General features: G+C 37.2%; 1 protein-coding gene across 1 annotated transcript in view; it reads left to right on the forward strand.

Annotated features, from left to right (window-relative positions):
- Positions 1–16529, forward strand: part of USP24 (ubiquitin specific peptidase 24) — a 163498-nt gene that overhangs the window by 56295 nt on the left and 90674 nt on the right. Inside the window, exons 9-20 of the mRNA XM_068966782.1 lie at positions 1573–1647; positions 2227–2385; positions 3523–3637; positions 3878–3981; positions 4485–4592; positions 4776–4871; positions 4959–5120; positions 5324–5371; positions 10496–10603; positions 11264–11413; positions 12049–12180; positions 16356–16467. Coding sequence (XP_068822883.1) covers positions 1573–1647; positions 2227–2385; positions 3523–3637; positions 3878–3981; positions 4485–4592; positions 4776–4871; positions 4959–5120; positions 5324–5371; positions 10496–10603; positions 11264–11413; positions 12049–12180; positions 16356–16467 — 1369 coding nt within the window. The remainder of the gene's footprint in view (positions 1–1572; positions 1648–2226; positions 2386–3522; positions 3638–3877; positions 3982–4484; positions 4593–4775; positions 4872–4958; positions 5121–5323; positions 5372–10495; positions 10604–11263; positions 11414–12048; positions 12181–16355; positions 16468–16529) is intronic.

Genomic DNA, 16529 nt, shown 5'->3' on the forward strand with positions numbered 1-16529 from the left:
AGAGATTTTTTTAAAAATCACCATGAATAGTTTTGAAAGCTTAGTGTCTTTTGGGAGCAAATAGTATGCACTGTTCCTCATTTCTAATGTCTAGGGTACATAAGGCCATTTTAACAAGGGAGATGGGATTTTTTTCCTTTAGTAGGTTCTGGAAATTTCTGTTATTTCTAAGTTTTAAGTGCCTTCTTTAGATTTCAGAGTAATTCTTCAAAATTATTTAAATGAAGCAGAGTGACTAAGTATTTCTTCATTCTGATATTAAAGTCTTTAGAGACATCTAGTGTTCTCTCACTTATAAGCATATGAATATAATCATTTGTTTTGTAGTGAAACACTGAAACATAAAGAGGCAAAATGATTTAACTTAATAATTTAATCTATATTAGCAATTTAATAATTGGCTTTGTAATAATCAAAGCCAGGATTGAATTTTTAAATGCATACTCTTTATCCATGCATTGCTCCATGGAAAGAGATTTAGTGCAAATATTCCAACTGCTACTTAATACTAAGTTCTTTAGAATTCCAGGTTTTATATATAAGACAGTGTTCTTTTAAAAAAAAGTTTATGAATTTCCAACCAAAGTATGCTTAACTTCCTGCAGTAGCAACTGAAACAGCAACACATCCAACCTTAAATTCACTTGGCAATAAATTCATGCTGTAGTTATGTACATTAATACTGTCTCTAACGCTTGCTCCTTTAGAAGACTAAAGTGACCCCTGGGACTTGGCTTCCCTATTTATCTGTAAAGTAGTAGTAATACCCATACCTGTCCCACAGAGTTGTGGTAAAAGCTAAGTAAGGCTGGCACATGCTTGACAAGAGCTATGCGACTTGCCTCTTATCCTGACAAACCTGTTTTCACTATACAGTTGGCATAAGTGTAAATAAGGGAATTCTATGTGGATGATTGCATGATGGCATTTTAATTCATTGCTGATGTGTTCTTGCTTTGACAGCCAAATATTTTCTAGTCACCAGATAAGTTTAAAACTTATTTTACTTAAAAAAAATTATTTTACTTGAAGACAAGTGATCATTTAGACCTTGCTAATTTTTCACTACTTCTCATATATTACTTAGAGTTAGTTATCTGGCTATGCTACCATTCAGGAACAAACAGTATGTTGTATGAGTCTTATCTGTAGGCCTCATTTACATATCAGCTAACAAAAGTAAGTGCATAAAGCATCATATTTTTGTGGTTTGTGCTTCTGTTTATTCTTTAAAAATCAAATGCAAAATACTTTATTCCAAATGATACATACTCATGTTTAATACTTTAAGTCAGTCTGTGTGTCTTTGGTTGTCTTTGGCTGCCCTTCAAAGGACCCTTATAAGAAAGTAAAGAGGAACTGCACCCATATGATAGTAAAGAAGCTGAGGCTCAGAATCAGTTAAAAGGGTTTACTTGGGATGGTGTTAATTAGTTAGTGGAAGTCTGATACTAGATTCAGATCTTTGCGTTGTACCTTCTCCTTTGTGAAATGTGAATGAAGAAGGATCCCCTCTCTAGTTTAAGGACAGATTCAAGGGTCCTTATTAACTTTAGCACTTTTTTCCTACAGCCCATGCTAGATCCAGTCATCCTTAATACAATCCAGGATGTGCGGAGTGTGGAGGAAAAGGACCTCAAAGACAAGGTAATGCATCCCCAGTCTCGGGATTGCAGCACATGTTGGTCCACAGAAGCAGAACCAGGACTTGGGGCAAGGTTCACATGTCATTGCTCTTTGGATTCTGGTCACATACAGCTCACATGAAATTAATTTTACATTTCCTGACCAAAAAAATGTTATTTTCTGAAGTACCAAATGGTTGGTGTTAACTTCAGTCAATAAAATGAATGGAGGGTTCTCAGTAAGTTACACCATTAAGAATTTAACTAACATGCTGGTTTTGATAGTAGTACCATTGGTATAGCATTGAAGAAGCTTTAAAATAATTTGGTACTAAAAGCTAGCCAGAGTTGTTCTAACATGATTCATTTTGTCTGCCTTGACTTTCTCTCAGACCCCTTCTCTTTTCTTTGCTCAGTCACGCACTGATTTTTGGTTAAAAGCAGAATGGAGTTCATCAACCGTGTGAAGCACCACTAGATCATGGTCACTGAATATGTCCTTTATTCCTGTGTGTGGAAGAATTGGTATCACAATGTTTTATCGGTTCCTTTTTGTTTTCTCTGTGTATGTGTGTGTGTGTGTTTTCTTTTTAAATGAAAGAGATTGGTTAGCATCCCTGAGCTCTTGTCTGCCATCAAGTTACTTTGCATGCGCTTCCAGCCGGATCTGGTGACCGTCGTGGACGACCTTCGACTAGACATCCTGCTGCGCATGCTGAAATCACCACATTTCAGTGCCAAAATGAATTCCCTCAAAGAAGTAAGTTTTGCACTTGTTTCTAGAAGACTTAAAGTATAGATACTCTTAAGTTCTTCCAAAAGTTGTTATTAATGTAAAAATGTTGGGAAATGAATAATAATTTCTTGTAATCCCACAAAAAGAGATAACAGTGATTATATATTAAATGGTCTGTGTTTACAGTTGTCTGTTAATAAAGTAATACTTTCATATGTATTATGTTCAGAATTCATCCTATGAAGTATTCAGTGTTTTAGTGAGATTTTTCTGAAACACAATTCCTCGGAATATGAAGTTTAAGGTTTACTTTTTACCCCAAGGGTATAATTACTTTTATTATATTTCAGATATGCCCTTACTTAAACCAAATCTTTTAACTGGGGTTCGGGCAAAATTTTGTTTTGTTTACAACTGGAGTGGTCTAAGCAAAATGATGGAAATAAGATCTTGCAGCTTCCTAAACTTTCCATGAGCATAGTTGGTTTTGGTGAGTGATAGGTGGGGCCAATAGAGTTCAGCCATAATTCCAATTATTTTCCTTCAGTTTTATACTAATTAGGATCCTTGGGTACAAGTAACTCTTGATTCTTGAGTGAATCACTTGATCATTTGAGTGATTCTTGAATTATTTTAAATTAAAAGAAGAATTTAATAAAAGAAGGCTGGGCTATCTCATAAAAATAGCCAAACCTCGTAAGGTCAGAGACACGGGTGGGCAACAGGACCAACAAGAATCCAAGACCAAACCACGGCCAGGACTCTGTCCAGGTCTTATCTCTGCTTTTCTTTGTTCTCTCTCTCCATGTAGAGTGGCATCTTCATAAGGTAGACATGGCCACGGATAGTTCTCATGACCGGGGAAGGACTGATGCTTTCTCTCGGGTCCCAAGTATAGAACTTGGAGACACTCTCTGATTGAAGTTTGGGTCGGATGTGCTTCCCTGAGCCAGTCAGCAGTGGCCCAGGGAATGTGAGCTCTGTGTTCTTTTTAAAGACATTAAAAATAGGTAGTCTATTAACTTCTAATAACTGGCCTTTGATACATTTAGGCTAATTATCAGACTACATTGTAATACTGTAAAAGTCACAAGATATATGTGAAGATTTTGATTATGAATATTTGCATTAGATTAAATCACAATAATCCTGTCTTTTTAGGTAACCAAACTCATAGAAGATAGCACTTTATCCAAATCTGTGAAGAATGCTATAGATACAGACAGATTGTTAGATTGGCTAGTTGAAAACTCAGTTCTGTCAATCGCATTGGAAGGTAAGTTAACTTACCTTTAAAAAATTACCTAACTCATAATAATATACTTTTGTGTTAAAAATGTATGAAATTGTTGCTTTGACTATATTAGCCTTTATTTATTTTTTCTATTGTCATCTTTATTTTGTACTAACCTTTAAATAATCTTATAGCAAGTTCCTGTTGCTTTGAATTAATAGAATCATGTTTAGAAAGTCAGCGTTCATTATCTGTCTGCCTCTCTGGTGTTTCTTCTCTTAGGCAACATAGACCAAGCACAATACTGTGATCGTATAAAGGGAATTATTGAACTCTTGGGCAGTAAACTGTCATTAGATGAGCTCACTAAAATTTGGAAGATACAGGTAAGTTGATCAGAATTGCTTTTGCCCTTTTCTGACATTTTTTAATCAGAGAAGGAGAAGGATAGTGACTTACTGTCCATGGATAAATAAGTATTAATTGAACTCAAAATATCTATGGGCAAAGCCCTCAAGATCGTTTATAAAATGTGAAAGATTAGTATGTATTTCTTATAAACTTAATCAGTATAAATTGTTTTTAAGCCAGTTGAAAATATTTTGTTCTCCTCTTAAAATGAATATGTCAGATTGAGAACTTGGTTCTCATCTTTTTTTCTTTTTAGAGATTTAATGCTTCAAGAAATTAAAATAAGGCCAACTGATAGCCACTAATAATGGTTGCTTCGTGTAGTCTTACCAGTTTTATCATGCAAGTGTATGCTGATAGTCTAGAATCAGTTTATTTTTGTTACTGTTTTACTTTTGCTTCTGTATGTCTCTGGGGAAAGACTTGTGTTTTTCCAGGTTCCAAGACTTAACTTTTTCCCCAATGTCTTCTTTTCTAGTCAGGACAATCCTCTACTGTGATTGAGAACATTCATACTATTATTGCTGCAGCAGCTGTCAAGTTTAATTCAGATCAGCTTAATCATTTGTTTGTTCTTATTCAGAAGGTATGTGCTCAAATGTGCTTTTGAATTTCTCTAGAATGAGGTCTCCTTCCTCTAGATTAGCAATATTTAACCATACTCTTCTTAAACTTTTTTAGCCCAAGTTTAAAGTTTCTGCATTTTTTGCCAGTGTGATCAAAACGGACTGGGGAGCAATTCTTATGTCTTGTCTTTTTCGTTCTACAGAGCTGGGAGACTGAGAGCGATAGAGTGAGACAGAAGCTATTGAGCCTTATTGGACGAATAGGCCGGGAAGCTCGCTTTGAGACCACTTCTGGAAAGGCAGGAGAATCCAATTTTTCCAGCTCTAAGCGCTTAAAACAGCTTTATTTGCATATGGGCTGGCTCACCACATGTGGTTTACCGTAGGTGCTGGATGTGCTCTGGGAACTGGCTCATCTCCCCACGCTGCCCAGTAGCCTTATTCAACAAGCTCTGGAGGAGCACCTGACAATCCTTAGTGACGCGTATGCAGTGAAAGAAGCAATCAAGAGGAGCTACATAATTAAATGCATAGAAGATATTAAAAGGGTTGGTTTTACCTTTGGTCTAGTTTTGTTGTCAGAGTAATAGTATTGTCTGAGTAATTAGAACCAAATAACTTTCCTCCCCTGTTGTTTAAATTAAGCTAAATGTCCTGTGTGGAATCTCTTTAATCTTAGAGTCCAAAATTGGGAAATTATAGGTACTGCTTTTACCAAGTCACTTACATTTCTATTAAAATTAATTTTCAGCCTGGAGAATGGTCAGGTCTGGATAAAAACAAGAAGGATGGATTCAAGGTAAGAATTTGCAGATGAGGTATAAGTAAAAGGTATACTAATTTAATAATTCTATTTAATAAATTGAGTTATAATTTTAAGATAATAGTAAATTATTATCGTGTTTTTTCAAGTAGTATTCAGATACAGACTGCTGTTTGAATATTTTCTTATGACCTGTGCTTTATTATTTAAAGCTTGGGGAATTATTGACTCACAAAGGGAAAAAAACCCAGAGTCCCATTCAAACAGTAGTTTTACTATATTATTTTCATAAGATGATAAGACCTTCAACTTAGTTTTTCTTTTTAAAATTAAATCCAAAATATGCACAAGTTTAATAAATACCATGCCCATTTTTCTCCCGTAAGAGAGAAATGGAGGAATTCCCAAGAGTCAGAAGAGAGAAAGAAGGGGAGAAGGAGGCTCATTCAGTGCTGGCATGTAGTCATTTTTGGATGCTTGGTTCAGACGTGGTCCTAAAGTGCTTCCTCAGAAGAGTGATTGTTCCGTGAGCACCTGCTGCTGGGACTGCATAGGGAGCCCTCCCCTCCAGGGCTTTGACCTCCAGGTGGCTGGAGGCTTCACGTCTGTCCTTGGTAAGGGGGGGCTGCAGAACCGCCAGTGATGGCTGTAGCTCTCCTGTCGGTGCGGTCCTTAAACATCAAGGCTCTCCTTAGAGAGGGCTGACCTCAGTGGCCACTCCCTGGAGCCTGCCTCCGTGGTTTCAGCAGCCCTGATTAGAGCACGTCTTCCTCCTCCACGCAGGCCCTCAGGTTGCTCAGATGAAACATGAAACCTCACAGCAAGCGGGGTTTCATTTCACTGTTGACTTAAGAAAAGACTTTAGTAAATAGCTAACCGCTTAACAGTTCTGTTGGTAAACTGTATTTCTTGATTTTCCCCATAAGTATTTGTTTAAAGGATTTTGAATACTGCTAATTTACACTGGTAAATTCAGAGACTCATGTTAAGTGCCCTAGGTAACTCATAGGCTTTTATTCTCCTGAATTATGCTTGGTCATAAAGTTCAGTTGGGGGCATTTAAGAACTTTGTGGGTTATATTTCTGACATTGAAATTTGATCAAGTGAATTTTCTACATTAAAATTATTCATAAACTGGAGCTGGTACCTCAGATTATGATTAAATTATTCCTTTAATTCAACAACATTGCTCTCTTTCTACTCAGATACAATGTGAATTTTTCCAGTTTTCTCAGCTCAGCGATTCAGATAATTTAGCACCCTCTGTCTTTATGATTGAAACTCATCCAGAGCTATTTAAGCAGTTTAAATCTTTTGATACTAATAGTAAGAAAGAAAAGGTATCTGTAGAAAATGGTCTTTTCTTCACTGTAACAGATACATTTCTTTATAGGTCTGAAGGTCAAAGCTGAAGGGACTTTTTCTTCCCTCCAGGGAAATGACTTTTGAAACCAGAAAATTCTTCCTGACCCCTGTTCCTTCCTTGTTACAGCTGAGCATTACTTTAGCCTTTCTAGCCAGTAGCATCGCTGCATCTTTATTGCTTCTCTTTGCAGTCACTTCACTCATGTCTGATGTTTTACAACAAAACTCAAAAAGTAACAGGGAGAATTTTGGAGTCATTAAGAAATATTCTTCATTTTTTATATCCCACTGCTCCCAGTAAGGAAATTCTGATGTACCATTCCTTCATTGCGAATAATAACAACTTGCATTTACATAGCACTTCTCCATTGACTGAGTGCTTTTGCAATACTCTCTTAGAGTACCCGTGGCTGAAGGGGGGCAGTGGGAAGATCAAAGCCCCCGACATGACTCCAGGCAGGGGGGTGAGTTATATACTGCCACTAAAGGTGTTTTTCTATGCTATGCCCTTTCCTGCCAGGCAGCAAGGTGGGCTGACTGGGAATTATGTCTCCCTGCCAGGCTACACAGAAACTAAGCAAAGGGTAAGACAAGATCACCCACCTCTTACTCCCCTCCCACCCCCAGCTACCTCTACTCCTCCAACTGATTGCCTTTCCCTCTGCTTTTGACACTCTTAAAATTCCAAGTTCCATTGTTGTGTTCAGAAATTCTGACCTTTATTTCTTAACTTCATTTCTGTAGATTCTGCCAGGATACCCTTGGCTTCCTTGGTCCTCTTTTCCTTTGCTTCCTTTATACCTTCCACTGTCTGCCCCCAACCCTTTCCCTCTTATTTCACTCTTTTTTACTTTAAAATTAAAAAGTTTAAATGTACGCATCCAAAAAATATTACTAAACAACAACAAAAAATCATTTTTACTTGATCAGTGGTGTTTGCATATCCTTAAGTCATTATATGAAGTCCCCTTAGCACAGTGCCCAGCAGCCTTTCAGTAAATGTTGGTTCCCTTCCTCTTACTTCCTCTGCTTCACCTGTGAAGACACTAAAATCATTTACACATACCTGAATGACCCCCACTTGACAAAATACGTAACTGAAAGCCAAAATAGCAAGGTGCCCTCAGTACAGTCTCACAATGATGTGATTGATTAGCACAGGAGGAAATATTTTTAAAAAGTGTCCACCCTTGTAAAAATTTTTACTTTGGTTCTAGATAAATGGCTAGGTCTGGAAAAACAAGGCAGATGAAGAATTGGGATATTCAGCTCTGAGAAGTGAGAATTCAAGAAAGAATGTGAAAGCTTTCTTTTAGATACTTTTAGGATTGTTAGAGACGTTTAATTCAACTTAGTTTTTATGTCTCATAAGCAGTTATGGTAAAGGCATGTTTCAGTATCATAGATCACTGAACTTTCTGGGAAGACAGTCTGACACAGAATGCACTGTCTCCTGAGTTTCTCATCACTGGAAACACCAGAAGACAACTCTTTAACAGAAATGAATAAGGAGAGTTTAGGCACAGGTTTGCAGGCTAAACTAGTTGACCTCTACAGCTTCAGCTAACGTTCAGTCTTAATTTGGATATACCATTAACTGCTACTTATGAAACCTCAGCTTCGTTATCAGACATTATCAAATATTTTTGTTTTAATTGTTCACCGTATTCTCTTGCCCCTTTTGTAAATGGAAAAGAGTAATTTAAAAATTTTATTATAGCTTAGCAGCATAATGTCATAGCATAGATATGATGGAATAAATAACATCTGTCTTGTTTGCTGAACTCTAGAAAGGCTATGTCAGAAATACCTTTCAGATTCCAAAGGATAATTTTCAGTGTCAAAAAAATAATCTAACCATAATTGACTCATAATGATACTTTCTAATATACCTGATTATTTACCAAAAGGTTTATATTTATATCCCAATGTTTATAATCCTTTCAGAAGGTATCAGTTTGGACTTAAGCCTCAGAATTTTAGTTTCTGTCATTTTGCAACTTTTATGTCTTAGCAGAAATATCCTAGCTAGTCTTGCAAGTAGTTGCCCTTTAATGTATGCCTTATTTCTCTGATTCTAAGATGCCAGTGATTGCACCATGCATCACAGGGTTAATCCCGTATGTACAGCCTCACTGTGGCATGCTGCTTTCCATTATGCAGTGTAGTGCGTTGGACTTCTTTGAGATCTTTAAGAGTATAGAATTTTGAGGCATGTTGAGAAATACGGAGTTTTGTGTCCTTGTCTTTTTTGTAAAACTCAAGCTGCTTTTTTCCTTCATTAAGTTGTTTATACTACAAGTTAAATAGTTCCTCTTGAATTAAGCTGTAACTTTGGACAGAGAGACGTTTAATGACAAATGATGTAACCCTTCACAGAGTATGAGTCTGTCACACCAGATTCTCCTGGCTTTGGAAAATGCTTTAGTCTTAAGACCACTGGCAGTTTTATTTGCTTTTAATTGAATTGATAGACATGATAGGCTAGTCAATACCACGTCATAGTATTATCCTTTGATAGCATTCAAGAAACAAATCAGTGATCTACATTTAAATTAAAAACCCATCCTTGTTTGGTGCTAACTATGCCATGTAAGAACAGAAATGATGGGTAGATGAACAGATACCTTTTTAACAGTCAAATGTGCACATCCCACATAAGGATAGCAGTATCTAAACTTACTCCTATGCCTAATGGCCAGAAAGTTTCTTTTATATAATTGTTAAGAAGTATCACTATCAGAAATGTTAAATTTTATAAAATTTGTATCTTAGAATCCAGGAAATATGGTATTTGCTGATTGATTGGCTAATCTCTAGGAAAGCCAATATTATTTTGGCAGTAGCTGTCTCACATTTACGTATTTGGTAGTACAACCGTTTTCTGCAAATGACATCAAAAGTATTTTTCTCCCCTATAGGCATCTTTATCTTACAGAAAGACTTGAAGAAGCAAGAAGGCTTTTTTAAAAAAATAAAGGTTTTAAAGTAAATGCTAACTGTTATTCAGTTTTTAGAGAGTTACTTGATCAGTTGATTAATAGTGTTAATATGACATTCTTAATGTAATCTCATAGTTTGAAAGATGTCATTTATTAAAAAGCAGTTCTTTTTTTAAAGAGTAGTGCATGAACATCAGACTTTTCAGATATGTATGTGAAGATCTGGATTGTCATGCACCAGTTTCAGAAATAACATATTTTAAAGTGTTTTGAAAAATATAAACTATAAAGTGGCTGTAATAATTAATAAAACCAGAATTCTCTCTTCTAAAATTGTTTTAACTAGGAAATACAAGCAGATCATGGATATTTTCTTTAATACTTAGACCACTGTTAGTATCTTGATCATATCATTGGTATCTTGATCATGTCATTTTAGAAAATCATATTTTTATACCATTTTACTTATCAGCCACGTCTGTATTATCCAAGTTAAGCCTGTGCCAGTGATTTATTTGATTATGTCAGCATATCCTAGCAGCCTGTGCTACTTATAATCTGTCCTCTGAAGTTGCTAATTCCTTGTTGCTGTTTTTGCTGATGTACCCCTGTACATTTACTGTCACTTCATATCCACTCCTGTTTGCAGTTCTTGGCTTTAGGATTGCATGCAGAGTAAGAAGTTGGAGACTGAATTATGAGTGCATGGAGATAAACTATAAATGAGCAATGTGAAGAGAAAAATAATAGAATGTGTAACAGTAAAACCTAATTGACTTGGAACTTTTTTATAGCTAATAAATTTAATCTGCCATTTATTTCTAAATTAATGTAACTTCTTTTTAACTCTAGTCGTCTCAGATTAATAATCCCCAGTTTGTATGGGTGGTACCAGCTTTGCGTCAGCTACATGAAATCACCCGCTCGTTCATAAAACAAACCTATCAGAAGCAAGACAAGGTAAGAGGATTGCTATACTTGATTATTATGCAGTTACTTTTGTAATGACTAAACATCAAAAGATTGCTAAGTTTTATAGTGACTGTTACAGTTTTATGGTTATTATATAATTCATTTATATTATTTAATAGTCTTGAATTTAAGCATCATTCTGCTTTCACATCTGTAGAGCTTTTCTTTTGATATATCCCTAACTCATTTATATTTTATTTCCTTAATTTACTGAAGTAAGCCAATTTTTAAAAGTTAGAATAGTATTGTAGGAATTTGAAAAGATTCGCAAGACTTGTTTTATATTGTGAAAAAACATCAGTTCACTTAAGGAACTAGAGGCTCCTCAATGTAAGAGACTTCGGAAGAAAGATCTGGAAAAGTATGCAAGAAGTGAGATAGTGCTTTTGAAAGACTTATTTTAAAAAAAAAAAATAAAACAAAAAATTCCTTTAGAACCAGAAATTTACCAGGGAAGTTTGTTAATTCTGTAGTAATTCCCAAGTAAATGTACATATCAGATTGTTTTCATTTACTTTTATGTAGGAAATGTGAGTGAAAAATTTTTATGTTTGCTGTTCTTCAACAGTATGCTCAAATAGAAGCTTGTATTAAATTGACAAAGTAGCTGCACATTCTCATACCTTTTTTTTGTTTGTTTTCACCAAGAGCATTATTCAAGACTTGAAGAAAAATTTTGAAATAGTAAAACTGGTAACAGGAAGCTTGATAGCTTGTCATCGGCTTGCAGCAGCCGTGGCTGGACCTGGAGGCTTAACTGGTTCAACACTAGTGGATGGCCGATATACCTACCGGGAGGTACCTGGCATTGTGCTGTTGTTTCATGACTTACAGCATCCATTTGACCTTTTTGCATTTGAACTATAAAAGTAATATTTATTGGAAGGAACTCTAAAGAGGAAGCATGAGGTGTCTTTGTCATGATGGAACAGTTTTTAATCTTTAATAAAACCACCTTGAAGTAAAAGGTTAGAAAATTGATATTTGTGGATATATCTTTCAGTAAATCACCTAACATAACTGCATATGATATGGTATTAAAAATAAATATCTTTTGTCTTTGATCAAAAATATAATTGTCAGTTCTGTGGCTCATGGCTTTTTGTTTCTCAAGGCTGTCAGTAATATTGTTTTCCAAAAAATAGAAAAATATCTTCACTCATCAGTTGTGTTCTGGTGTTTTACTCTGAGATTGCTTGGCATCTAAAGTCACCTGAATTTGTAATAGACACGTAGTTTCTGCTACATTGTATTGTCACCTCATAAACGGATTTTTCACATTTGCTTTACCCTAAATTACAAGAGAAAGCATTAGGTAAACTACTTTTTACTTAAAGGTAAAACTACTTTTTAATTTCAGTTGTTTTTGGTTTTTTTTTGCTTTTACGTATAAATGCCTGAAGTTGACTAATTAACATTATTTCTTTTTCCAGTATTTAGAGGCCCATCTTAAATTCCTGGCATTTTTCTTGCAAGAAGCTACTCTGTATTTGGGTTGGAATCGTGCCAAGGAAATCTGGGAGTGTCTTGTGACTGGCCCGGATGTTTGTGAATTAGATAGAGAGGTAAGAAGACGGCGTTATGGATGAAGTGAGACAAAAGTGTGACTTAATAAATAGTATTTTGCTTTATCTTGTGTATCTCACATTTTTGTGCATGTCTCATATCTTCAATTCTAAACACTTTTCAGTTTACTAAGCATACATTTATAATAAGCCAGGAGCTGAGAGTGTTGAAAAGATATTTTATATATATGTGATATACACAAGCATATGAGATCTTTGGTAATTTTGGTAACCGTTCTACATAAAACCAATTTCAGCTAAGTGAGTATAGCGAACTTAGTGTATTCTTTAGTTTTTTTTTTTTTCCCCCTCCCATGAAACTAATTTTAAGTTAACCAGCAGAAACTTTGAGTTCCTGTAATGATGTTGTATCCCAGAAACCCTAAAGAAAGAATTGCTGCCTAGACAAATCTTTAGAACTACAGTTGCACAGCTGAGGGTGGATTAAACCAAGAGCACTGCCCTGCTTCAATGTTTCCTAAAGTGAATCGCTATTTCCTCCTCTCATTTTGCAGAATAACGTTAACTACATCATAGAGTTATTGAAAGGATCAAGTATGTGACAGAGCCTAACACAGCATAAAGCTTATTAGTAAATGTCATGGAAAAACTGAAATGTAATGATTCAGTGGAGAGTATGAGTATGTATTTTCATTATCTAGAAGAAAGATTGCTGTAACTAACTGCTTCATTTAGTTCCAGAGTTCCAATCATTTTAGTTTTGAGTGGTACTAAGGCATTATACAGTATGAAAAGGCAAAATGATAGGATACTGAAAGAGGAACTCCCCAGGTCAGTAGGTGCCCAATATGCTACTGGAGATCAGTGGAGAAATAACTCCAGAAAGAATGAAGGGATGGAGCCAAAGCAAAAACAATACCCAGTTGTGGATGTGACTGGTGATAGAAGCAAGGTCCGATGCTGTAAAGAGCAATACTGCATAGGAACCTGGAATGTCAGGTCCATGAATCAAGGCAAATTGGAAGTGGTCAAACAAGAGATGGCAAGAGTGAACATTGACATTCTAGGCATCAGCGAACTAAAATGGACTGGAGTGGGTGAATTTAACTCAGATGACCATTATATCTACTACTGCGGGCAGGAATCTCTCAGAAGAAATGGAGTAGCCATCATGGTCAATAAAAGAGTCTGAAATGCAGTACTTGGATGCAATCTCAAAAATGACAGAATGATCTCTGTTCATTTCCAAGGCAAACCATTCAATATCACAGTAATCCAAGCCTATGCCCCAACCAGTAACACTGAAGAAGTTGAAGTTGAATGTTTCTATGAAGACCTATAAGACCTTTTAGAACTAACACCCAAAAAAGATATCCTTTCATTATAGGGGACTGGAAAGCAAAAGTAGGAAGTCAAGAAACATATGGGGTTATAGGCAAATTTGGCCTTGGAATGCGGAATGAAGCAGGGCAAAGACTAATAGAGTTTTGCAAAGAGAACGCACTGGTCATAGCAAACACCCTCTTCCAACAGCACAAGAAAAGACTCTACACATTGACATCACCAGATGGTCAACACCGAAATCAGGTTGATTATATTCTTTGCAGCCAAAGATGGAGAAGCTCTATACAGTCAACAAAAACAAGACCAGGTGCCGACTGTGGCTCAGATCATGAACTCCTTATTGCCAAATTCAGACTTAAATTGAAGAAAGTAGGGAAAACCACTAGACCATACAAGTATGACCTAAATCAAATCGCTTATGATTATACAGTGGAAGTGAGAAATAGATTTAAGGGCCTAGGTCTGATAGATAGAGTGCCTGATGAACTATGGACTGAGGTTTGTGACATTGTACAGGAGACAGGGATCAGGACCATCCCCATGGAAAAGAAATGCAAAAAAGCAAAATGGCTGTCTGGGGAGGCCTTACAAATAGCAGTGAAAAGAAGGGAGAAAGCGATGGCACCCCACTCCAGTCCTCTTGCCTGGAAAATACCATGGGTGGAGGAGCCTGGTGGGCTGCAGTCCATGGGGTCGCGAAGAGTAGGACACGACTGAGCGACTTCACTTTCACTTTTCACTTTCCTGCATTGGAGAAGGAAATGGCAACCCACTCCAGTGTTCTTGCCTGGAGAATCCCAGGGATGGGGGAGCCTGGTGGGCTGCCGTCTATGGGGTCGAACAGAGTCGGACACGACTGAAGCGACTCAGCAGCAGCAGCAGCAGCAGTGAAAAGAAGAGAAGCGAAAAGCAAAGGAGAAAAGGAAAGATAAAAGCATCTGAATGCAGAGTTCCAAAGAATAGCAAGAAGAGATGAGAAAGCCTTCCTCGGCGATCAGTGCAAAGAAACAGAGGAAAACAACAGAATGGGAAAGACTAGAGATCTCTTCAAGAAAATTAGAGATACCAAGGGAACATTTCATGCAAAGATGGGCTCGATAAAGGACAGAAATGGTATGGACCTAACAGAAGCAGAAGATATTAAGAAGAGGTGGCAGGAATACACAGATGAACTGTACAAAAAAGAACTTAACAACCCAGATAATCACAATGGTGTGATCACTCACCTAGAGCCCGACATCTTGGAATGTGAGGTAAAGTGGGCCTTAGAAAGCATCACTACGAACAAAGCTAGTGGAGGTGATGGAATTCCAGTTGAGCTATTTCAAATCCTGAAAGATGATGCTGTGAAAGTGCTGCACTAAACATGCCAGCAAATTTGGAAAACTCAGCAGTGGCCACAGGACTGGAAAAGGTCTGTTTTCATTCCAGTCCCAAAGAAAGGCAATGCCAAAGAATGCTCAAACTACCACACAATTGCACTCATCTCACACGCTAGTAAAGTAATGCTCAAAATTCTCCAAGCCAGGCTTCAGCAATATGTGAACTGTGAACTTCCAGATGTTCAAGCTGGTTTTAGAAAAGGCAGAGGAACCAGAGATCAAATTGCCAACATCCGCTGGGTGATCAAAAAAGCAAGAGAGTTCCAGAAAAACATCTATATCTGCTTTATTGACTATGACAAAGCCTTTGACTGTGTGGATCACAATCAACTGTGGAAGATTCTGAAAGAGATGGGAATTCCAGACCACCTGACCTGCCTCTTGAGAAACCTGTATGCAGGTCAGGAAGCAACAGTTAGAACTGGACATGGAACAACAGGCTGGTTCCAGATAGGAAAAGGAGTACGTCAAGGCTGTGTATTATCACCCTGCTTATTTAACTTATATGCAGAGTACATCATGAGAAATGCTGGCCTGGAAGAAGCACAAGCTGGAATCAAGCTTGGCAGGAGAAATATCAATAACCTCAGATATGCAGATGACACCACCGTTATGGCAGAAAGTGAAGAGGAACTAAAAAGCCTCTTGATGAAAGTGAAAGTGGAGAGTGAAAAAGTTGGCTTGAAGCTCAACAGTCAGAAAACAAAGATCATGACATCTGGTCCCATTACTTCATGGGAAATAGATGGGGAAACAGTGCAAACAGTGGCAGACTTTATTTTTCTGGGGATCCAAAATCACTGCAGATGGTGACTGCAGCCATGAAATTAAAAGATGCTTACTCCTTGGAAGAAAGGTTATGACCAACCTAGATAGCATATTGAAAAGCAGAGATATTACTTTGCCAACAAAGGTCCGTCTAGTCAAGGCTATGGTTTTTCCTGTGGTCATGTGTGGATGTGAGAGTTGGACTGTGAAGAAAGCTGAGCGCTGAAGAAAATTGATGCTTTTGAACTGTGGTGTTGGAGAAGAATCTTGAGAGACCTTTGGACTGCGAGGAGATCCAACCAGTCCATTCTGAAGGAGATCAGCCCTGGGATTTCTTTGGAAGGAATGATGCTAAAGCTGAAACTCCAATACTTTGGCCACCTCGTGTGAAGAGTTGACTCATTGGAAAAGACTGATGCTGGGAGGGATTGGGGGCAGGAGGAGAAGGGGGCGACTGAGGATGAGATGGCTGGATGGCATCACCGACTCGATGGACGTGAGTCTGAGTGAACTCCGAGAGTTGGTTTTGGACAGGGAGGCCTGGCGTGCTGTGATTCATGGGGTCGCAAAGAGTTGGACACGACTGAGCAACTGAATGAACTGAAGGCATTATAAATTTCTGAAGAATTAAAAATCATTTGTCTTTGCTTTCCTCGTTTGGATTATGTATTTGCCTGAAGTGGGTTTTAGTTACAGGGTGATATTTGTCTTGATTCACAGATGTGTTTTGAATGGTTTACAAAAGGGCAACATGATCTTGAGAGTGATGTTCAGCAGCAGCTCTTCAAGGAGAAAATTCTTAAATTGGAGTCATATGAAATCACTATGAATGGTAAGGAAAAACTTTAAAATTGTTTTTTCAGTTCTTTAAATTTTTTTCTTTTCAGCCCACTG

Source organism: Capricornis sumatraensis, chromosome 2 (genome assembly GCF_032405125.1).
Source record: "Capricornis sumatraensis isolate serow.1 chromosome 2, serow.2, whole genome shotgun sequence".
Lineage (NCBI taxonomy): Eukaryota > Metazoa > Chordata > Mammalia > Artiodactyla > Bovidae > Capricornis > Capricornis sumatraensis.